At 42.6% G+C, this 24,880-nt stretch overlaps 2 protein-coding genes across 5 annotated transcripts in view; one reads left to right on the top strand and one right to left on the bottom strand.

The window, feature by feature from the left end:
• The window catches only part of MIER1 (MIER1 transcriptional regulator), a 43,997-nt gene extending 42,306 nt beyond the window's left edge, over positions 1-1,691 (bottom strand). For 3 of the 4 annotated variants that reach the window (XM_067301376.1, XM_067301378.1, XM_067301377.1), the window contains exon 1: positions 327-371. In XM_067301376.1, the coding sequence (XP_067157477.1) occupies positions 327-335 (9 nt within the window). In that variant the 5' untranslated portion in view covers positions 336-371. Of the gene's footprint in view, positions 1-326; positions 372-1,673 lie in introns of those variants that run through there. The other variant, XM_067301379.1, reaches the window with a different exon arrangement.
• Positions 1,692-1,931: 240 nt separating this feature from the next.
• Positions 1,932-23,732, top strand: DNAI4 (dynein axonemal intermediate chain 4). The gene is made up of 17 exons (XM_067301375.1): positions 1,932-1,997; positions 2,529-2,718; positions 4,832-5,025; positions 7,117-7,226; positions 7,451-7,607; positions 9,099-9,238; positions 10,460-10,618; positions 11,097-11,291; positions 12,583-12,839; positions 14,244-14,330; positions 16,104-16,255; positions 17,351-17,508; positions 17,715-17,836; positions 19,225-19,323; positions 20,004-20,230; positions 21,055-21,208; positions 23,058-23,732. Exons 1-17 carry the CDS (start codon positions 1,948-1,950, stop codon positions 23,100-23,102), a joined length of 2,496 nt encoding a protein of 831 aa, XP_067157476.1. The 5' UTR covers positions 1,932-1,947; the 3' UTR covers positions 23,103-23,732.
• The last annotated feature ends 1,148 nt before the right edge of the window (positions 23,733-24,880 follow it).

Here is a 24,880-nt window from a genome sequence, read left to right as displayed (position 1 = left end):
TCCCCCAGCCCCAACCTCCCCCCACACACCCCCCGCGGCGGCCGCCGGCCCCTCGTCGCTTCCCCCCGCGGCGGCGGCGGCGGCAGGGCTCGGCCCCCGGTGCCCCGCCGCGGGGCGAGGCCAGGAGAGGCGCGGAGCCCCCCCGGCGCCGCCCCGGAGCCCCGCCGCTTCCCCCCCCCCCCCGGCGCGGCGGGGCCGGCGGCGGCAGGCGCGGCCTCCGCGGCCCCACAACTAACTTGTGGGACGCTCCGCCCGGCCGCGGCCCCGCGCAACAAGTTCCCGGGCGGGCCCCCCTTCCTCCCCCCGCCCGCCGGCCGCGCTCTCACCTCCGCCATGTTCGCGGCGCGGGCGGCGGCGGCGGGGCGCGGGGAAGGGGGGAGAGGGGGGAGGGTCACATCGCCGCCGCGGCGGAGGACGCGGCACCGGCGGCGGGGCGCAGTCTGCGCGGCGGCGGTAGGGAGGGAGGGAGGGAGGGAGGAAAGGCGGGAGGGGGCACGCGACGCGCGACGTCACCGCGCACCGCCCGAGCGGGGGGGGGGGGGGGCCGCACGCGCGCGCGCTCGTTCCTCCCCCCCCCCCCCGCTCGCCCGCCCGCCCTCAGCGCTGCGCTCCTCCGCCGCCGCCCCTCCCTTCCCCTCCCGCCCGCGGCGCGCGCGCCCACTTCGCCTGTCAATCACAGCGGAGGCCCCGCCCCCCGGCCCTGTCACCGCGCCGCCGCCCGCCCTGCCCTGCCCTGCCCTTCCCTCCCCCCCACCGGCCTCCCGGGGCCCCGCTTCCCCCGCCAGGCTCCTCGGCGTCGCCGTCACGGCACCGCCGCTGCCGTCAATAAACACAATTTACCCCCCACACACCCCTTCCCAAAAATCAGCTCGAAAATCCGGATCATTCAACTATTTCTCCTCTCGGCTCCGGCCCGCGCGGCCCCTCCCCTCTCAGAGGGTCTCGGCGCGGGCTGAGCGCCCCCCCCCCCGCTGTCACAGCCCCGGCCCCTTAGGTGTAAAATGAATAAAAATATAGAAATACAAGGCAGCGGCGCAGAAAGGCGCGGCGGGGCGGGGGGGGGGGGGCGGCCCGGCCGTACTCACGTGCCGAGCGAGCTGCGGCCGCCGGGCTGCGCCGCGCCGGGAGGCTCCTACGCGGAGGGCGGGGGGAAGGAACGACACAAGCACCCGGTACCGATTCCTCCCGCTTTCCCCCGAAAACCCGCCGCCCGCAGTCCTACCCGCCCGGCTCTGGCGCCACCGCAGGGCAGGTGCAGGCGGGCGAACCGCAGACGGCGCTCCCGACCCCAACGCCCGGCGCTGCCATCACTCCTAAGAGCGAGGGCGCCGCATGCTGCCCAACGCTGTGGAAAAGCCTGACGGGGCCCCGGTTTTGGGGGCAAAACCTGCGTTTAACCCCACCCTCTCCTGCCTTCAAGCCTTGCGCTGGACCGTGGCGGGGGCCGAGCGGGGAGGCCGCCGGTCGCTGCCCCCCCCTCCCCGCTAAGGAGCGCCCCGGTCAGTCAGGCAGGCAGGCAGCCCCTCCCCCCACAACAGCTTTCTCAGCGAGCCGCGCTTTAACTCCTTGAAAACGAGGGGAAAACAGCAAAAAAATAAAATAAATAAATAAATAAAATGAAACCGACCCCCCCCAGCCCTGCCCCCATCCCTCTCAGCGGGGCCGAGCGGCACCTTTGTGCTCCGCGGACAAAGGGCCCCGCGGCGGCGGCGGCGGGCTGGGCGCTGCGCGGCCCTGCAGGCCGAGCCCGGCGGGCGGCGGCGCGGGCGCGGCCCCACCGGGCACCGGGCGGGGGGGGAGGGGAGGGAGGGGGAGCGCGGCCCCGCGCGCCGCCGGCCGCACCTATCGGCGGCGCCGTCCTTGGCGGCCAATCGCCGCGCCGCGTCTTGGCGCGCGGCTGCCATGGCGACCGCGCGACGCGCCGCCCGGGCGCCCGCCGCCGCCGCCATGCTGGGCCCCGGCGGCCAGGCCCGGCGGCGCAGCGCCGCCCGCGGCGGGTGAGTGCCCGCCCTCGCCCCGCGGGGGCCCGCCTCGCCCTGGGTGTGTGTGTGGGGGGGGGGGTCCCCACGGCTGCCCCGGGGCGCCACGCCGTGCCCGCGGCGGGTAACGGGGCGGCCTGGCCACCCGCAGCTCGGAGCGCGGCGAGGAAGGGCTCGTCATGAGGGGAAGGAGCCGCGGGTACAGGCGTTTGCTGCCGGGGGGCAGGAGCGTGTGGGGCGAGGGAGCCTGGTTTGGCCTGCAGGCGGTGCCCGTGTCGTCCGGATCGCTGGCGGATGGGGAGTCGCGGATCCCCTCTCTTCCCCCCTTGATTTCCGTTAGCTTAGCCCCCGAACGCCAACGACACTTATTTTACCCATTTCCCCCACCCTTGTCCACCGTGCTCTTCATATTGCCCATTGAGGAAGCCTCCTGAGAAGCTACAAGGAGATCCTTCCGAAGAAATAACCTTATTTCCGTATTACCATACCTTTAAACCATTCATGGAAGTCAGGGAGTGTGTCATGTTGTTGGTCGTGTTTTGTCGATAGAAACAGAACTTCTAAGACAGATCTCAGTGTAAGGAAAGGATCGACAGCAAGTTCTGGTAGCCAAAGGCAAGGGAGCACCACAAGTGGCACCTACTCATACAGAACAGTGAGCCGGAGAAGCCAGTTCACAGCTTCCGATAGCAGAGCCGTGGACAAGGGCTCTCTCCTGGGTACCAAGCATGCCATACAGGTGAGAAGCCGCTCACGCTATTACTAAAAGGTTTTGAATATGAGTTATTGCTGGTTTTAAAAGTTGTTAGGAAAGCAGCAGGGGAAGGAGGAGGAGAGGAAAGGCATGTCTGAAGTTGAAGGGCTGTGGAGAAAGAAGGTGATCCAAGAGCTGAGTCCATTTTGAGATGAGGATGATCCATGTGTAAAAACAATCTGCAAGAATAAAAACAAAGCAGTTAGGCATAATTACTTCTCCCTGGTATAAAAAACAAAGACTAACAAACTTTGCTTTGGTTTTGCTATTTTTTTTTTTACTTTCTATGGGTGTTTTTTTTTCTATTTGCTTGGGATGAGGGGTTGGATGTTCCACCGATCTGACTTGAGAGACTGCCGGAAGTCAACTGTATCAGTCAACTGTATATTCTACATAAGTTAACAAAACCAGCATTTTAAACACTGGCTGCAAATTAATTCCTTTTGGAGTTAGATAAAGGGACGGGCACTCATTTGGAAAAGGTGTTTAGGCACTTACCACTGACAAGAGGTTTCGGGGTTGTGAAGCTGGAGAGAAGAGCTCTCAGCAATAGTGAGTGCAACACATAAGCTCCAGAGAGAGCGAATGTATGATGCAGTCCTGATGATGAGGATGGTGTTCTTCTCTGGCTAGCTGAGGTTTCTAGGTTCCTGCTTGGCATGTGGGGTGTCACAGGTTCTCTTCTGCAGCCCCTCAACTGCCCTAAGCATTCCATTGGGGAGCAGATGCATCTAACTCACGGAAGTGAATTCTCCAAGGGAACAGGGACTGCAGTTGGATGCTGTGGTTGCATTTCTACTGCCAAATGAAACAGGGAGTAATTTTATGCACTGGATTATGGACCGTTAGTACGCTCTGCAACTGCTTTGGTCCTTGCCAGTTAGTATTCTCTGGAATAGTAGCACAGTTTTGGGGGATAGTACACACTACACATTCCCAATGGGTGACATGTTCAAGGGGGTATGTGGTTAGCCTTCCATTGCCCATACGATCCTCCGGTACCATCCTAGCAGGTTTTGCACCCCTAAAAACCTCTTGGTGCCCTCACATCACACCCCAAGACACGTAGGATTACATTCAGTTTGTGCTATGAGCTGCAACACAGCCCTCACATTATTTTAGGCACTTTGAACTGAAAAAAAAAAAACAAATCAACCAAAATAATAACTCTAATTTAGGGCCATCGGGGCATCACGACACCTAGACAAGACACAAAGTAGGAGCCAGGACACTTGGCCTCAAGACCAGAGAACTGTCTGTTTTATTTAGCAGTGTAGATGTAGTCTGTGTTCTTGTGTACCATTCCGCTAAAGTCCTTCCACTAGTGACGAAGGAACATAGTTACGCACCAGGATAGCCAAACAGTGTAATATTCATTTTCAAATATTTGCCTGCATTGATTTGAAGGTAAGCAATTTAGAATAACAGTTCTCCTCCTAATTGAAGAACTACTTATTATTTAAGAACTATCTACATGAGTTACGTTGACTGGAACATTTGTATGTCTTTACCCAACAAAGAGAAGAGATTCCCATAACGTAATGTGAGTGCTGTTTGGAGACCATACTGAATACATTCTTACAATAAAATGATATTTTGAGCAGTATAATAAAAAAGTTGCACGATTGTTTCTCAAGTTGCTTTTGCTGTACTGTTAATTTGATATGAATAGTGGCAGCCAATAAGCCACTCTTGGTGGTTGTTATGGAATAAGCAAGCCTGAAAAGACAACAGGGTTAACCAAGAAGGAGAAGTGCCTCAGATAGCTAGGTGAATGTAATTTCTCAGGATATTCTGCAGCCATTTCTATAGAGAGAGATCCAAAGACATCCCAAGCAAAGGTGACAGCTGCTTCTCAAGGCTGAATTCTCAAGGGAAAGCGGGAATGCAAACACCCTCGCCCGTGTCAGTGGTGTCCATTAGACTTCATTTGCACGAGAGGGGTTACCTATCTGTTCTGCCAGGGAGGGTGAATATCTCCCTATCCTGCCTGAATCGGGGTCTTGTTCCAAATAAGATAAAATTTTGCATGTGTCATCACTGTCACCTGTTTTCGGAACTCAGTGAAGCTATTATGATTATTTAAATATTTCTTCAGGTTTTTGATGATGAAGGAAAGGATGTGACACCCCGTCCGCTCTTCCAGCCAGATCCCAGCAGTGTTGCACCCAAACAAGGCAAACTCTTTGCACCAAGTGATTACTCTGGGGTCACAGGATCTGGTTTTCTGTCTTCTTTTTCCATGCAACAGACATCAGGTGTGAATATTAGTTTAGTAGGTCCGTTCTCAAGGTAAGCTGATATGCTCTGTCTCCTAAATCCTGCCTCCCAGGGTACCTAGCCTGGAATGGCCATGCCTCTGCTCTTTAGAGGGGCTGCGAACTGGAATAATTGTACAGAGCTAATAATTCTACTCTGTTGCTGTTGCCAAAATACAGAAACTTACCTGTTTAGGCTATAATTGTGAATTAAAATTTGAGGAATGTTAACAAATAGAATAAATGGAATCTGTCAGTACTTGAGACTAAGGCTGATTCTGGGTCAGAACTACTTGCTGAAATTCCAATACAGATAAGTGAAAGCAGACTGCTGCACACACTGCCGTGACATTTCTAATTTTACTCAAATTCTCCTTCCTAAAATTTTTCTATGAAGTGTTCCAGAATGGGCCATTTTTAGAGACAGTAATGAGTACATCACAGTTCAGAAATATGGACATCCAGACTGCAGGTTTTGTACTGGTTAAGCCTGCATGTAGAGTCATGATAAAAACCAATAAACACATATGTGACAAAACACTATCTTAAAGGTAGGGGAGGTTGTGTTCCAGTTGTCCGAGCAAGACTGTAAAGCTAAGAAGGGGAAATTGTAGCTCTTTAATAGACTCCTAGCCACCTCAGATACTTTCTGCTTTCCCCAAGCATGTCTTTTCAAAAACTGGCATATATTAATATCTGCTTATCTACGGTTATGTAAAAATGCTTTGGAGACAAAAGGTCTGTTTTCACAGAAAAGTTACAAATTTGTTTTAAAACTATTTGTCTATTTTAGTTATATTTACTAAGTATAGGCAACCCTTTTTAAAAACTTGACTGTTTTTATTCAGATATCAAAATATTGTTAATATAATAACAATTCTTCCTTTTAAACTAATTTATACCAGTTACCTCTGTGTGTGTGCATACACATGTTTGAAAAATGTTCTTATATAAAAACTTTGAATTAAACCTGCTAAATTGTATGTTCACTACTTACTATCCCCAAACCTTCAGTACATAGGGAATAAACAAAGTTGATAGATCTGAGACATTTCACCTTCTGGCTGACAAATTCAGTTAAGTTACGCAGAAGAAGGTAAATAACTATTTGTGTTTAAAATGAAAAGTAACAAACCACATCACTTTATCAGATGGTATGTACATATTCAAATTATATGGAGAGGAGGTGCTATTTATTTAGTCAAAGGGACTAAGGACTACTAAAATCAGCACTGGGGAAAAAAAAGATTATATAAAGAAAAGCATTATTTATCTTTTTCTTTGGCAAAGTTAATGTGATTATAATTTCTGAGCAAAGGAAGTTGTTCTTTGAGAGCAATTTTTTTGTTATGCTTCCTAGAGTGGCTATCATGAGGGATAATTTTAGAGGTAGGGATACTAAGCCAGAGCAGATATACACAAATAACTGTTTAAAGGATAGAAGTATCTCCTGAAAAATAAATGCATAATTTTTGGAGCCTAGAGCTCTTCACTTAAAATACAGAATGAAATGATTTTACTTTAGTTTTTAATAAAAAATCTTTAAAAATGTCTTTTCAAATGCCTCTTGTATATTTATAATCACTCACACTTCACTTTTGAGGAAGAGAAAACCTGCTAAAAAAGCCAACTGTATATAATTTTTGAGTTTTGCTTTTAATTATCACAGCTATTCCTTCCATGAACATAATTATTTTTTTAACAAGCTAATCTCTTCAAATGAGTTTCCTATGCATTTCAAAGACATTCCAGCACATGCAAAACACCAAAGGATCTTAATTCTGGTTGAGAACAGTATGTGCTATCACACAGCAGGCAAACAACATCTCGTTATTATGTGCTAAGAATGAATCTAAGAGCTCGACAGTTTCTTTCTATCTGCTATTTAACGCCTTGGAAAATGCTGTCAGAAGAAATCTTCCTTTTTAAGTCTTCTTCAAACCATTTCATTATTTTCTTTCCAAAGCCTTCTATGACTTCTTTTACAACATAAGCATCACTGTGCATGCTGCTACAAAGTATTATGTGGTTTATCCTGATAACAACACTGCTAATTTTGTAGTGCTTTGCTAACTGACATCTGGACTCTGACATATGATTTCTGTTTATTTCTTTGTTATTGAAGGTCATATGGAAGCAGCACTATTTCTAAATCATATGCGTCAACAACTGAATCCATAGCAGATGACATAGTAGAACCTGGCTCTCGACGAGACACAAATGTTAGCATAACCGGTAAAGAACATACCCTGTATAATTACAGATTTAAACTGTTGTTTGGAGCACTGTGATTTGTGAGACGCTGCAGTCAGTGGATGTGAGGTGCCCAGCACTTCAAAGGAACTCAGTGCCTCACAAGTTTGGGCTCCTGATCATTACAATACTTTTAGAATTAATTTTTCTTCTTTTAAAGTTAGAGCAGAAAAGTTCTCACTTGTTAACCTCATGTAATTTGTCAGATGTGCAGGTGAGGCGAGAGGAGATAAAAGAACAACTGACAAAAGAAGACTTGGATAGGAGAGTGGATATTTACCTTACAGAGACGGAAACTATTTGGATATTCGATATGCCATCTGTTACGGTGTCTGTTGAGTCTGAAGATGCCAGAAAAGTTCAGTATGTATATTTGTAGCTGTGTCCATACATGCAATATGCTTGGCATACCTGGTTTCTGTTGATCACAAAGTCCTGAAAAAGCTAATCACACGTAGGTTCAGTGTTCTGACTACTACAGTTTGCCATTTCCCCTTCATCTAAAGCCATGTTAGGTTCAATTCTGTTTTTTGGCAAGACAGGCTAAATTCCTTAGAAGTTCATCTTGCTGGTCAAATTCATACCATTTTTGACTGGTAGACTAAGGCAGACAGCAAAAGTGGGGGACAGTGACAAGAGAACAAACAGAATGGGCGAAAGAGAAGATGGAGAAGTATGGTATACATGAATTCTTAATATGATTTAATTTTAATGAAAACAATAAGTAATTGCAAAACCCTGTATTAATTCTCATGTGTAGTTTTATAGCCAATGATTTCAAACAAAGATATAAACAAGCTAGGCATCCCTTGGCTTCCTCTGAAGCTCTTTACTGTGGTTGTAGCTAGAAGAAACCTCACCCCACCACAAGTGACCCTGCCTTTTAAAATATTGTACCCCACCTTAGCTGCATCTAGTTTGTTTCCACTTTAGAGTCTCCTCCCTGGACTGCCAGGAACTTTGGCAGGGAGTTAACCTAGAACACATAGCTTTTTTGGCTTCCTCCCAGGACCTGACTGGGACAGAGGGCAGAGAAGTTCTCTCCAGGACTGATGCCAGACTGATACACTTGTCACACAGCTTGTGTAGATGTAAACCCCAAAGCCTGGGATCCAGTGTGCTGCATTTGGGAAGTTAAACAACTTAGACAAAAGAGCTTTTTCTTTTGGTGCACATGCAAAGTTTATGGTAGGACACCAGCCGCCCCGCCTGTGAATCACACTGTGGTATGATTTTGGGGAAAAAGGAAGAGGAAGAGCATCCTATGAATCAGACTTTGCTGGTGTACACAGCACATGTTGCGAACCGTATAGGAACAGACAGTGACTCTTTCTGAGGTCAGCAACCTGTTCGTGGATTAAGGCTGGGTAAAAGCCAGTCTCCTGTTAGAATATTGAAACCAAAATAGTAGAAAAAGTTTTGCAATTCCTACTGACCATTTCTACTTATCTGAGGGTTGGACTAAACAGAAGTGTACCAGTTTCATTTTTGTCTCTTGGATGTACTACATTTCACTCCTAAGTGACAAGAGCTACTTATTTCTGAACTCTACTCTACTCTACTCTACTCTACTCTGAATTCTACCAACATTCAAGGGTAGCTGGATTAGGGATTTTTGCTGAGGCCCATCTCTACAGGCCATTTCTGTTTTAGAACAGCCTTACAAGGTCAGAAATAGCTGCTGAAAGATGATATGTAGATTAAAACAAAGTCTGGCAACAAGCACACACAGAAACAGAGCAGTAAACTTATACTAGAGAGTATCCTCTCCTGTTCAGGTTGTGATTGAATACATTGAGAAGTTGAAAGCAAATGTTTTTCAGAAAGCCAACATACACATTTTTTTTTTCCAAGGGAGCGGAATAGGATTTATGTTGACATTTGCAAAAATAGACTTGGTAACGAGCGCTTTGTGGAAAGAATGATGCAAACCCTTAACGGAGCCCCAAAGAGCAAGGAAGTGCAGTGTGACAAAATTATCACAGAAGATAAAGGTAAACTCTCCAAGTACTACATAGAAATGGATATTTAATAAGAACAGGCTCTCATTTACTACATAGTGCCCTTGCCAGTTGTACCCTTGGCAGCTAGGTTTATTATTACATTTAGTTTGCTTATTAAATATTGATTTAGGAAAATGCTAACATACAGCTAGATTGTGAGACCTCAGAAGACTAAAGAAATCTTTTCTTTCTTGCATATCTAAGCAGGGGAAGATATTTCCTCAACTTCCACTTTTGTTTCTAGAGCTTCAAATTAAGGCAGGCTGGTGTGATTTGTGATGGCCTTTTCTGCCCCTCCTAATACTTGAAAATCAGTGCTGGTACACTGTATCCATTGCAATAAAAGAGTCATCACCCTGTCTAAGAGTTGTCCTCTGCTGTGTCCTGCCTGCCTAAGAAGAGTGCTTCATAGGAGGCAGAACTTTACCCAATAATGAGGTGTGCTCTTGAAATATGAAAGGACACTGTTCCCTTCCCCGCCCCCCCCAACTTTTTCAGTGACACTGGTTTCCATTTCTGTTTGCCAACATGCAAGGAAGAGAAGTTCTGTTATGACATTTAAAGTCTTAGTGAAAACAAGAAATCTTGGTAGTCTCACAAGATAATGCAGTTTTACAAAATATTCAATGTCAATGTTCTAAAAAAAAACCTGTAGAGGAATATCCAGGTTTGGGATGTGTGTTCAGAGCTTTGCATTACTGCGCACATTTTGTTTGTGTAGGCGACCAAAAAAGCTATGGGGAATGCTGTTCCCAACATTATTTCTTTGTTTTATTTAGTGTATGTAAAGTGAATGTAAAAAAGAAGGTATATCAAAAAGAGTAGAAGTAAAATGAGTGTTCATAGATAACTGCTGGAGATATCAATGAGATTTGAAAACACACCTTCCCCTTTTTGTGTGCCTTCAGTCTCCACCAGGGCTCGTTCCAATCTGTGCTTGAACAGTTGAGCACGCAGAGGTCTGGTTACACAGTACTGTTTTACTGGGAGATGCCACGCTGAAGGGAAGCCACGCACCCAGGAGACTGCGATGCAGCCTTGCATCACACCACAGCTGTTGCTACAGCCTTGTCCAACCCTCAGTTAATTTCTAAGCCCTTCTGCCAAACAGTTTGGTGTGTGGTACAGAAAGTAAGACTTTGCTCACCTGTAGTTCTTCGTAATAACTTATAGAAATGAAAGACTACCGCATCTAGTGTAATCCATTTCTAGGGATGATGGTCACTTCCTGGGACTTGTATGATTCCTTTAATGCATTGGAAGTAGAACCTACATCAGAAGCAGAAGGTAGCAGAGCCACAGTTTTGAGCAGCAGCATATCTCTTACAACTATAGAGCATGATCAGACTGCGTCTACAATTCCTGACAGAGGTAACATTTTTCTAGGTTTACGTTTTTGCAGTGTCTTCATCCTTCTAAACTGTGCACATCACTATCTTGTATGGAAAAAAACTGCATGAATAAAAACATGTCACCTGAAAGAGGCAGCTTGCTAAAAAATCTTGGACAAATCTGTGCCAAGACCTTTTCTATACAATGCCTTTGTAAATGATCTTAAAAGGGGTGACTAGTCAGTGACAAAGTTTGTCGTGCTAAATTACTTAGGACAGTAGAAGCAAAACCGATTGCAAAAAATTCCAGAAGACTTTCATCATACTTCTCATGCCTGTGGGCAATAAAAGAAAGCAAAATTAAGGCAAGAAAAAGTTTAGTACTGCAGGTATTCAGATGATGCTAGGTTCTTCTATGCTTTTTGCAGGGAGAGAAGATTTTTTTTCTTCTCCCTTGACTTCTGCATACAAAGTATTACCATATTAAACCTGCTTTTTCCAAAATTATCTGTTGTCAGATAGCACAACTTCTTCTATAACGGATTTGGAAAGTGCTGTTCTTGCCAGAATCCATGAAGAGGAGGAAGACCATTCAGAGGCTATATTAAAATCAGAAAAATTTCGTCAGGATTTATTTTTCATGGAGAGGATTCTAATGGAGAATGTCTTCCAACCCAAACTTGCAGCTTATCGACAACTTCCTGTCCTTATAGGTTTGTTTGTCATCAGCTACCCCATTTTTGGCACAAGGTTTTGTATGCTATTGAAAGTCATGTAGATATGTCGCTCATTGAGTGTCTTTACAGACAACAAGTCATTTAAGAAATAGACAAAGGAAAGAGAATTTACAAGATGTAAACACAAACTTTGCAGTTTTATAATCACTTCAACTGACATCCCTACAGAACTTGGTGGGAGAATTGAATAAATGATGTCTGCACTGGCTCATATCCCCTTATCACAGCAAACTGAGACTTATTCAAAATGTTAATCAGACTTGTTCTCTGACAGTTAAGATACAGATAAATTCTGCTGTCTCTCCAATCACTTTTTGCATTGGAACACAGAGCTTTTAAAATCAGACTATCTGATGGTAAACAGAAGTTTTAGCCCGATAGATAATTAGTGTTTAACAGAAAGTGCCTTCACTGCAGACTGTCGAAGGTACTACCTGGACCCAAGGGCTAAACTTTTTATAGGAGTTCCAAGTTAATACAGTATAGGCACAAAAAATATCTGTGAAGAAGTAATTTTACCCTGCTTTTACTGTATCGTGGCTCTTCATGGCATAGAGAGTTTCAGTTTTGCAGGTAATCAATCTGTCTTATATTCCACCCACTCTTCTACACTAGCTACAGTTGAAGTGTAATTCTGGCTAGATGGACTTTTGTTCTGGCGTATGGCAGTTCTTATATTCTGATTTTGTTAGCAGTGATCTGAGATCAATTTATGTTTTGGACATTACATAAAATAAAGGGGTGAATTAAAAAAACACGTAGCAAACAGTCTAAAAATATGCTCTATACTTAATTTTGCCAAATAATGAGCTATTTATGTTATAGAATAATGTAACTTAACAAAGGTGTTACAGCACTGATATTTAAGTGTGGATCTTTAAAAGTTGGCGTCAAACTTGAAAAAAAATCCCTATTTAAACTATTTTTTTTAATACAAGAGATTAGAAAGAAACATTCCTGGGTTGGGGAGGGTGGCACAGATTCATAATGGCTTGTTGCTAAGTAGTTAAATCCACTTTTTAAATATCTGGTAGCAGGACTGGCACACTATAGCCTGACCAAGCCATCTCCTATGTTCCTATCAACATTTTAATCATAGTTTTGAAAGTTAAGGTGTCTTAATTCTTGAATCTTTACTTCAGTTTTTTGCTGCAGAATATTTGCTGAAAAGTAGAAAAGGAGCATTCTATTTTCTTCCATTGTAAGTTACTGTTACGGATAAGTGAAATTATTATTATTCAGATTCTACCGTGTTTGTGGATTTTAGAACCTGTTGTTACATCAAATACTAGTGATATAGTAACAGCCATGGAAGAAGCTGACCAGGAAAAGGAAGAACATGAGCAGGAAGAGCAGGATGAGGAAGAGCAGAAGGATATCGTCATTGCCCCCTCAGTTCTGCCAAATCTAAATAAAGCCCCAAAAGAAGTTGTACCTCCCAGTCTGGAACGACTGTGGTTATATACATGTGATCTAACTAGTGGCCGCAGCGTGAGCAGTATGGCTTGGAACAAACTAAACCCAGTGAGTTAACAAATCTCTTCTTCTAAGCTGTTTATAAAATGATATAAGTACTTGTCAGTGTAAACAAAGTCCTGATTTTGATATACTTTGCTGGGAGGGATCTCAAAGAGACAGATTCATCCCTATAGTCAGGCAGGTTGTGTTTGCATCCCACTATCTGTATTTTGCCCTTCCGTATAGTAATATTGCTACATTATTCTACACGCTGGACAACTGCGCTAGGCTCTTCCTACAAATCTGTCACAACAGCTTTAGTTGGTCCAGAATACATAATTTTACCGTTGCTGGTCACCTCATCAATAACATTAAGATAATAGACTTGGTTTGTTATAGAATTGGGAACTGAAATTTAAACACCTACTACTAAACTTTATTACCATTGACAGAGTAGATAGTTTAGATACCACCTTTTTCTTTCTAACAGTAATCTCCCAAGTAAGCTGCATTCATCACGGACAAGATGCATAATAGCAGGCACAGTTCTCCCAGCTGCTGGCCCGAGTTTACTTAATTCAGTTTCAGTGGAGGTGAGATGACTCAGACATCTCAACTTTCAGAGTAATGTAAAGCTCAGTTCTTCAACAGAGCTCTCTTATGGTGACCACAAAAATAATGCATGGAAGGCACATAAAAACAACAGAGAACGAGAAATATAAAACCAGTAAGATTGCCCCAAGGGAGAAAAAAGAGACACAATAAAGACCATTTCATAAGGTTAGTACACCAGATCCCAGATGCTATCAAGCTGGCCACATTTATAGACTTCAGTCCTAGAATTATAGGGCAAACAAGTATCTACTTTTAAAGAGCTAGTTTCACAAACGGGTTGTTTTGTTTTAGGGGGGAAAAAAAAAAAGAGTTGAAGACTAAGGTCCTTGCTGCTGTGTGCTACTTTTTCCTTATGGATAGCAAGAATGGAATTCATTGTATCCCACAGCAGAGAGCTAAAAGTTAAGTGGCTGAAGTGGTCATTGAAGCTCCTTCTATAGCTAACGTTCAGAGAGAAGAATAGAAAAAGCATTACATATTCTATTAAATATCGCACATTAAAATCTGCCTATAGAACAGTGTATACTCCTCTCTGTAGAGGGACATATTTTTATAATAAGCTTTTTGAGGCAGGGGAGGGTTTTTTCCCCCCCAAAATTGATAGTGACTACAAATGCGCTTTTAGTTGAACCAGCTCTACTCTTAGTGACGAGGAGGCTGCATTAATTGGAGAACCATATAATCTGGTGAGCATAAAGTCTGTTCTTCTTTTGTGTCGTTCTGCTTGCATATGATATGAGCATTATTTATGTAAGTTTTGCACTCTGAGTCACTGTTAGTAGAAAGTTGCCTTTTAAAAATCTAAGACTGAATTTCAAGTGGAACTGAGATATATCTGTTAATCTGTGCTTGTAGGATCTTTTGGCTGTTGGTTATGGAGAGTTTGATTTTAAAGAACAGAAGAACGGCTTGGTTTGCTGTTGGTCACTGAAGAACCCCATGGTAACAGAAGCAGCAAGAAAGTAGTTTGTTTTCTTTCTTCAGTTTATATTTCTGCTGTACTGTTTCTGCCTTATTTAATTCCCTGTTCCTGTTTCAAAAAGCAAGACTTAACCAGTAAGGTTATTAATTTGCTAGCCCCAACTACACATTTCTGGAAGATTGATTTTGACTGCAGTGGCTAGCAAAGTGCTTAAGTCTTGACCAAAGAAAGTGCTGATAGGAAGCGATTTTGTTTCTGTGCCTGTCCCTCCTCTCGACTGGTACTGCCAGCGGTCCTGATGGTGCTGGTGGTTTTGTAACATGGACATCTGCTCACAGGAACTGAATTCATTTCACATAGGTCACCAAACAGCTAACAGGTGGTTACAACTGTCAGGTAATATCAGTTTATACAAATTAAGAATGCAAATCTCCGTATCCCATTTCTAGTCCCTAGAGTGAGCTAACCAAGACTGTAAATTAATTTAGTTATTATTGTGTGTAGATCTAGGTGTGTAGGTCTTTCTGAAAAGATTTTTTTAGACTGGAAAAGTCTTGAGCACAGCAAGTGTGAAAATAAATCCATTTACCTTATGGTTTTCAAAACCTATAGTCAATCTCTTCAATACTTCCAACCTCTGATTACAGAGATTATCTGTATTTTAAATTCAAGGTTTCTCCTTTCCAATCTATTTTCTGTTCTACAATAAAGTTCTATGTTAGGCTGAAGGAAAAAAGTAAACATAAAATTAAATTAAATTATCTAATGTAAATTTTCCTCATACCGTCAAAAACCAGCAGGTTTCATAGATATAACATTTACATTTTTACATGTCCTCCTGAAAAATGATCCTTGCAGAATTTCTTTTAAAACTTGCCATTTTAAAAAAACATCTTGGAAATCTCAGTTATGAAGACATAGTGAAAATCATCTGATTGCAGTCAAATTAAACAACTTTGATCTGTCCTACAAACTCCATGCAACCAAAATTGTGCATTAGACTAACTTAAATACTGCAGCATCAAATCGCTAACTTTTGAGGCTGTCACATGGAGGTTTGACATCTCAGTCACGTCTAGAACAATCAAGACTCCTGTGATTTCCCGATGTCACTGTAGTCCTCAGTGCCTAACACTAAGAAACAAGACTTGGCAGGCGCACTGAAATACAGTTATTTTCTACCTAATACTTTAATGTTTCCCATTTCAAGAGCTCAGTGCAGTGACTTTTTTTGAGTTCAATCTTATAACAGAGCTGAATCAGTTCTTTAGTTATGTGGAGAAATTATGTGAGGATAGTGATTTAAAGATTACCTAAGGTATCTTAGATTTCATTTTATCCTCAGCTAAATTTCTATGATTAGAAAGTCACTTACCTAAAATTACAGAGAAACATAGATACCTTCAAATAGATGGACAAAAATTGGAGAAATCTTCCAAATTCCAAATTTTGGTTTTTATTATATTTTTAAAAAGTCTCACTGTATTCACATAGGTGAATCTTGGGGAACTTGCTTTTTTAGGTTTTGGGTTTGGGGTAGGCCCATCCAATGTATTTTACAGTGTCATATTTCTGCATAATCTTTGTTATTCCTAATTGTAACAATTGCAGCAAGCAATAGTAAACTGAACCGGTTAGAATATAGTCCTTAATTTCTATCTGGAAGCAGAGATTATGGTCATCAGGACTTGAATTTTCCAGCATAGCCTGGCAATTTAGTATATCAGTGCTCAGAAGATTGAGGTAAATTAAGAAACTAACTTAAAATGTTCTTGTATTTTTCTTCTGGTCAGTGGCCAGAGCGTGTTTTCCAGTGTGAACACGGTGTAACTGCTTTGGATTTTTCTATGGCAAGCCCTAATCTTTTAGCGGTTGGAATGTACAATGGTGTTGTCGCAATCTATAACGTACAGAGCCGTAATAACACCGCACTCTTAGACAGCAGGTAAGGCCATGATTTCCAGTCTCCCTCTGCCTTGGTCACGTCTTAGCTTCTCCGTTGTGGATATTTGATTTGTTATTTGGTGTGCGAGTACTGGCACTCTTGATAAATAAATCTTGTGAATGCTCAGAGATGTTACATAATTTATTCCCAACTTCTGTCAGCATCTTCCAGTTCTGACTGGAAATGCCTACACAAATACTCAATACTCTCAAATTTTAGAAGTTTCTGGAGCAGAATTTGGAGGCACAAAAATTTACGATAACGCATAAATGCCCAGAAAGGGACAGAGTGGACTGACCAGATTTTTCCCGTACACCTATTTACACTGATACAGCCAAGTACTTAGACACCGCCATTCTCCCTGTATGCTGTCATGACTCCCTATTTTTATTTCTGCTGATAAAGTTACATTACTTTAACACCAGTGGTCATTATTTGGGGTGTGAAACCCTCTGTGCTGTTGCTGTGCATAGAAAGGGAGTTTCTGCACTGGAAAGGTCAGAGCGTAACATTCATTTGTTTGACTTTTTAAGAAAGAATGTCACCAGTAAGTTACAACCCTGTATCATTTGATACTTCATGTACTAACTAACCAGAACAATGTTGTTCCAAATAACAACTCCTTTTTGGAGACTAGTGGTGGCTTTGGGTGTTTTCTCACTGATTCCATTTGCCAAAAATGGAGAGAGACATGGAATGTCAGGATAAATAAGTGAGGGATAAGCAGGAACTATGAAGAAAATGAAAGAGAAGGGATAATCAGGGAGACATTTGCCTTGAAAGCAGCTTCCCAGGTCTAGGACACCTACAAGGTGCAGATTGATTTCATGATTCAGGTATCAATGAAAGGTATGTCAGCCCTTTAAACAGAGCCCTGGAATAAAATATCAAATAGGTTTGACACACACACACAAAAAAAAATTAAATCCAAATATTGGCTTTTTGTTCCAGGAAAAATTTGTATTTAAGAAAAGCGAAATAACACTTCTGTCATAGAGCTTGATGTTCATTACAAAGTGGAAGGTTATTTAAGATTTAAATAGGTTGTCTTGTCTTTGTTAATATATGGTTTATCATGATCATTTTTTGTCCCAGTGACTCTTCAGATAAACATATAGGTCCTGTATGGCAACTGAAGTGGGTAGAACAGGACAGAGGCACAACAGGAGATGACAAAGGAGAGATATTAATCTCTATCTCAGCAGATGGCCGAATAACCAAGTGGTTTATACGGAAAGGACTGGGTTGCTCTGGTAAGTGCTTTCCCCTGCTGCTTTTCTGCACAGAGATAATGCCTGGAACTGCAATTGCCTCGTTTTAATTTAGGTGACACTCTGTTATATACTGGTTATCATAAGCAAAACATTTAAGAGCTGTTGAGCATTCCAAAGAAGCATGGAATTATGCTCTGCTGACATATGCCATATCTGCTTGACAAGAACTCTTGCCTTTTGCACAGATCTGATGAAAATAAAGCGAACAGAAAGCGAGAAGAAAAAATTAACAGGTGAGAAAGAAAGGAAAAGTGAAGCTCTGATATCTCGACAGGCACCTGGAATGTGCTTTGACTTCTATCCAAAGGTAGGCTTAGAAAGCCCATCCTGGCTAAAGTTTTACCAGCTGTTTTTTTTACCCAACAAAACTATGTTTTACCCAACAAAACTATGCAGTAGATGTCAGATCTTCAGATGGAGTTACTTTAACATGCACCAGCCTGGGATTTGGCACTGGAATTTAAAGTGTCTTCAGTTCCAAGACAAATTGCTTCTTAGCTAATGTTAGATATCCAGCTAAGACTGTCAGGCAAAAATAAAGCATGTAACAATCTAGAGAGACACCACAGATATCTGTGACAGGTATGGTTAGGATCTGTACATGTTTAGTGTTTATACTGAGAGGCAAATATCAGAGAGTGTGATGCAAAGTTCCATTTCAGCAAAACCAAGCTTAGAAACAGGGTTGAAAGGGGAAAATTTATTTTTGTGCTATCTGGACTCTGGAGACACAAACTAGACCAAGAGCTGCTGTAACTGGGAGAACAGATTGGAAGCCCTCATACCTTGGAGAAGTCTAAGTGTGAGAATGCAAACTCCACGGTCAGGTGAATATGCTATCCTGTACACTTAGCTGTTTTGACTGCAGGTTGGTTTATATCACTAAAGAAATGAATCGAGCCTTTCACCTGATCAGTTATCCCATACCATAATATTCCTGCCTACATATCTGTTATGCACATGTGCTCTATGGCCAAAACAAGCACTGTTGCCAAAGGAAAAGTCTTTAGTTCTACAAAGACAATTTCAACACCTCTTGCTCAGGGGTCTCCATCAGGACATGCAGACCGCTTCTGATAACATTAGCAATAACAGTATTATCAAAAATACTGTAAACCAAGCAAGTAATCCCTGTATGTGTAAAACTGTATCATAATTTCAGCCATGTTACTCACATTTGCTTTGGCCCAAATCTTACGGTAGCTTTGCTGGGTATGGCGGTTAAATCTGTGAGAATTTGTGTTCGGCATCTCCTGAGTCCAGGACTCTAATGTCTGGGCTTCTCCTCTTTATCCAGCTGAAATTTTTGTCCACAGAGCATTTGAAGGATTCATGCATTTGTCCATGTGGATCACTGGCATCTACAAATCCTGAACACTTGGCTCTGTGTGCATGGAGCAACTCTGCAGAGCCTTCACAGAAAGTCCAAGGTTTTCCGGAGTCAAAAATCACAGCCTATGTTCTGCACAGATGGAGAACACACATAGTAACTCTGATACGTTCTGGCACCACTGGATCCACTGCGCATGCATCTGTGTAGCACACATGCAGGCAGCCAAACACACAACATCCTAGCAACTCCACCCTGATTCTTCAGAGAACTGTCACAGCCCAAGTTCATCCAGTTCTTTAAATATTTTTGGATAAATGGTATGTAGGATAATCCAGTCTAGGTTACTTTTACCTTTATTTCAGGATACTAATCTCTATCTTGCTGGAACAGAAGAGGGTCTTATTCACAAATGTTCTTGTTCCTACAATGAGCAGTTTCTAGAAACGTACAGAGGACATAAGGTGAGTGATACCTAGAAAAAGTAACAACAGCAAAAACAATATTCAGGTAAGTTGGCCAGTTTAATTGTTTCTTTGCTTATATTTACTAAACAAACACCTGCAACAAAAGAAACCAAAACTCTTCTAACATTACGAAAGAATTCTCATCAGATAAAGCATTACACTCTTATGGGATTACTTTCTACAATTACTTTCTACATTACTTCTACAAGGAATGTTTTTAAAGAATTTACTAAAGCTTGTACTATAAACTGTTTTAAAGGTTTAGTTCTGGCTTTACTTAAAGAGAACTATAAGTAATCTGATTGTCCTGGAGACTGCAGTTAAATGGTATTACCTCTGAAAGAAAGATGGCAGAGCTTTAACAAACTGCCTTTTTGCAGGTCTTTGCTTCATCCAAGAAGCTGCCCTATGGGCATCAGCTTCTCCTAACAGCTTGTGAAGGCATGGAATTAGCTAAATTTTTTTATTTTTATGATCTCTGCTGTCTTATCACATTTGCTGCATCCTAGTTTCCTATGGGTATATATAAAACAGTGCTAGTTTCTCTACTAAAGGTCAGAAAAGTCAGGGATTTCCATGAAAAGTCTGTGGGAATAGAGGACTATTGAAAACCATACTGTGAGGCTGTAGCTCTAGAATAACACGAGGTTCTTTTTTGCTTCTTCCCAAACGCCAAGGGTCCCGTGTACAAAATCGCTTGGAATCCATTCAGCACTGACATGTTTTTAAGCTGCTCTGCAGACTGGAGCATTATTTTATGGCACCAGGATTCGCAGAAGCCCCTTTTAACATTCAGTTCCACCACTGCTGTTGTTCATGACATTGTGTGGTCTCCAAAATCAGTCTTTATATTTGTAGCAGTGAATGAAAACAGAGCAGAAATCTGGGATCTTAGCATCAGCACGTAAGTAATTACTTTTCTTGAAGAAGAATGTGAAATGGTAGATGGAATAGCACAGAGGTTAAACATTATTGTTTAATCAGTATTGTTATCAGATAGTTACAGTTCTGTATCATCTGCTTGCTTAGCTATTGAAAGAAGGATTGCATTTTAAAACACTCACTTTTTAACAACAGATGGTAGTTGTTGGAGAATTGTGATTTTAAGACAAGGAGTGGGATGCCTAATGGAATAGATAAGGGGTAAAACTGATTTTCTACTGCAGTAATCATAGATTCTACCACTTCCATTGTTAAAAAGAAAAATAACAGAACTGAGCTATTTTGGACCTTTTGTAAAGATGAGGGAGATTGTTGGAAGTTCAGATACCGCCTACATTTTCACGCTATTGTAAAGTAGGTGTAAATCTCTCATGTGCAGTTTAGTTAATCTGTGGCCTTGTACTGCTAGTCTGTGCTGCTTAGTATCAATGTCAGCATGAAGAAAGCAGTGAAGCAGGAGGCCCACTGACGCCTGTAGTAGCAAAAACCGAATTATTCCTATTATAAAAATATTAACACCCCTTTCACCCCAGATACTAGGCAATAGGACGGATTTTAGGTAACCAAAATATCTTCGTTAATAATGGCTGGGATTCTTGTTTCGTTAGAGAACAAACAAAACACTGCCTCACTTCTTAGCTTTTAAATTAACCTAGAACATAGAAAGTAAAACATACAACATTCATCAGGACTGCACTACTGCTAGAATTTTGTATGCGATAGCACTGCAGGCAAACACGATTTTACCTCTATGCTGTCATTAATGTATGGCTTTATTGGTTGCAGCTTGGACCCCTTGATCACTAGGTCTGCCAACCCCGAAGTGAAATTCACATCCGTCCTTTTTGCTAAGAACACAGACTGCCTTCTGATAGGAGACAGCGAAGGGCAAGTCAGTGTGTTTGAGCTGCAGAATCTGAACGTTTCCAACAGTAATAAGGTAAGACTCACACGGAAAAGGTGTTGGTCCTTAGAGGCCTACACGTTTCTCTGGTTCTTCTCTCTTCAGAAGAGGGTGTCTGTTAAAGAATCTAGTTGAAGAGTTAGGTAGTAAATAGTGCCGTAGGTGGAATTACATACAATTCCATGACTGGATTAAGAACTGAGGTGGTTCCACACCTCACTGCTAGAAACTTCATGAACCAGAAGGAATGGGTAAGGTGAACTTCAAACTTAAGATTTCACTTGATTTCAAATCCACTGCTAGAAATGTGCTTTTAAAAAGGTTCAGCATTCATTCATAATCCAGAGGTCCCCCACAGCTGGACTTGGAAGGGACACTCAGGGTAAGGGCGGGAAGGTGGAGCCTCATCTCAGCACAGACTGCAGGTAACTGCGTATCTGGCAAATGCCGTTCCCTGCTGACGAGGCAGGAATGACATGCCCTCTCCTGGCCGTGAACAAGATAGTCTCACCTCCTCTCTGTCATCAGCAAACCCACCAGCCCTCTGGCTCTGCATTCACTCTTGTAGAAGCCACTATTTGTTCTAGTGAGGGCTTTTCTGTCCCAAACGTCATCTCTCTCTCCAGTTTCCTTGTATTACAACTAAGTTCCTTTCCTGTCATACAGTTATATGGCTTCTGTGTCAGCAGCAGTGTAAAAGCTGACTGGAGTCAACTGTGAATCCCTTGTGTTCACTTTTGTTCCTACCAATTGATGGCAAGCCTAGATCAATGCTCGTTTATAGCAAAGCTCCACTGGGCCCTCCTTGTCTGGTCCATCGTACAGAATTCTGGTCTCCTCCTGGGTATTCCCAAACCAGGTGGATCCCTCCAGGATCTGCCTGTGGCTGGGAGCCCTGACCTGTGCCACCTAATCAACTCAGCTCTCCCTTTGTCCATTAAACTTTCAGCAGGTAACTTTGGCTCATTGGACTTAGGTTCCCAATTTGTAAAATGGGATTGGTACTTTTTAAAGTCACTTTTGAATTCCATGGTGCAAAACGCTAAACTTAGTTTGGGGAAGAAGAAAATGCTAATGTTAATCTCTCCTTTTTCCTTAGAGAATTTAGCATTAGCAATTCACAATTATCAGTGTTGCATTTGGAAAAATCCTGGTTCACAGCCTCATTTGCTAAGTGTTGTTAGACTTACAAAATAAAATTAGTATTTTTTTCTACGAATTACCGCAAGACAGCCCAAGTTCTCTGGACATAAAAAGTTCTTCAGTCGATAAGAGTAGAGAGTAATTTTCTGGTTAAGTCACCAGAACAGGACTAAAAATATCAGTGCTTAATATCACAGGCTTTGAACACGTGACATAATTAGTCATCGAGCCACAAAGTTCAAGAGGGAGCCCTGCTTTCCAACATGCTTCATCAATTTCTTTCGTGACCTTTTCTGATAACAGAAGGGTCTTTCTAACCTTAGGTATGTATAAAGCCCAGCACAATAAGGTCCATGCTGCAACTAATGCTAAAGGGACATTATTACTTTTAATCACAGGAGCAATCACTTTTAAGCACAGCCACCATAAACATATCAGCTTGAAAACGAATTTCCTTTATAAATAAGATATATGTTTGGGCCCTAAGTGTGATGTTACAAATGCAATCCAGACAGGCCTGCCAAGAAGTGTTATTTTCTAAGGCGCACCGATAGAAATAACCATAGTTTTAACAGAAGTTCAAAAAAAGAATCAGCTAACACAATGCAAACTACCTTAGCCTGCTTTCTGGATGCTCGTTACATAAACAATTCTGTTATCAATTTGTAAATAGGAATTTTGAATCACTTCATTTCTTATACTGCAATTACTCTGCAATACAGCCTTGTTTTCTCTTTTACAGGTTGATGCCTTACAGGATATAATTGGTTCTGCTCTAGCTACTTAACAGTAGCTAAATGATACTACTTCTTAGTTGGTAAACAGCAAGAAAGACAAATGTCATCTTGTGTCCACAAATTCCCAAATCCATCATTTAATTATGCATCAGGGGAAAAAAACCAGCTTTCTTGTAGTATTATCATAAACCATTTATTGTTTTACAATCATTAAAATTCATCTTTGAAGCCATACTGGTTAGAAATCCCTTTCAAATGCACTAACTTTTCCCCTGGAAGCCCCCCTCATTAGATGAGCAATCTGTTATATTACTGTACAAAGGGCCTTCCCTACAATACAAAGATGGTGATAGAAAGATGTCCATTAAAGTCTTTTCTCCTTGGGTTAACCTTGACTTACTCAAAAAGCCAAAATGGCAAAAATCCCCTCCTGTCTAAGCTACTCTATCAGGAGCTAGAATATAGCCTGAAGTCGTTGTCAGAAGTAGTTGATTGTCTTTATCCATGCGAAATCATATAAGTGAATGGACTTTTCCTTAGATCCATGTTGTCTACCATCTCAGAAAACGCAACTGAGGTTGGAAGCTGAGCTTTGAATGGCATTAGGTGCTCCTGCAAGCTGCAGGCCACCCCATAGCAGGCAGAAGTACAGACCAACTTTTTCAACCCATGACAGATTTGACTCATGTAAAATTGCAGCTTAAATTCACTCTATTCCATGCTGACACTTTTCCAGAAAGTCCTTACATGAGATAACTGTGTGGTCCTGGCGCAAGGACTGACGTTTGCAGCTCTGAAAGCTCTGACTTTTTACATTGCATCAGCTTCCCCCCACCCCAGTGGCTGGAGAGCCGAGTTGTTGGTGCGGAAAGATGAGGAAGTAGGAGAGCTATTGCCTGAGCCAGGAAGTCAGGGTGCCTTTAGCACCGTTACTGCTGCCGTAGAGCAGGAGCGTTTGGGAACAGTCTTCAGGTCCTTCTGGCTGGCTGGAAGCAGGCATGGAGGCAGCGTTCAGCTGCTTAGGCAGCTTTTCCTTGTCTTTCTGGGGGAAAGTCAAAAGAATCAGAAGCATCCAGGGGGCCACCAGCTGGACTGTGATGTCTTAGAGGATTTTCAGAGCTCAGCTGCTCACAGAGAATATGGAGCATCTCTGCAGATGACTAATTAATAATACGCTCTAAGTTTTAGCCTGTAATCTGACCAGCACAGAAGAGATCCCCCTAGTCACAGGAACGAAGTGATACAAAAGCCTGGCAGTAAAGCGCTCTGCCTGTCAACTGATGAATGCAATAGCTGTCTGCTCTTGAAAGCATTGTGTAGTGGGACATATATTTTATAGATACAGAACATTTAGACTCTCTCATTAGCGTAACAATAAATGTCCAACATTTAAACACATCACCAAAGTTAAAGATCATTTAGTGATGCATTAACATTCACTTCCTTCTGCATCCTGCACATTTTACAATGAAAATGCAAGCTCACACTTGATATAAAATGAATCCTTGTGCATTTCAAAAAGAAGACATCCATTAAGGTGAATCATGTGTTAATCATTATTACAAATCTGACCAAAATACACTGTGTATTTTTCGTCAGTGGTCATGACTATTTACTTACAGGTGCCACTGGTGAAAAAATGAGCTATCATCTGTCACGGCTATAACACACGGTAATTCATCCTGCACGCAGAGTAAACTACTTAAACCGAAATGTCATGGTGCTGGATAACACTTGTGGTGCTAGGAAGTGCTAAAACTCTCCAAAGTTCCTCACCCGCTTTGTTCTTAAACAGGGAATTTCTGACCTTACAATTGCCCAATCCTCT

This window comes from Apteryx mantelli, chromosome 8 (genome assembly GCF_036417845.1).
Source record: "Apteryx mantelli isolate bAptMan1 chromosome 8, bAptMan1.hap1, whole genome shotgun sequence".
NCBI classification, from domain to species: Eukaryota; Metazoa; Chordata; class Aves; order Apterygiformes; family Apterygidae; genus Apteryx; species Apteryx mantelli.
The sequence above is the reverse complement of the archived record's forward strand: the minus strand, read 5'-3'. Positions and strand labels throughout refer to the sequence as shown.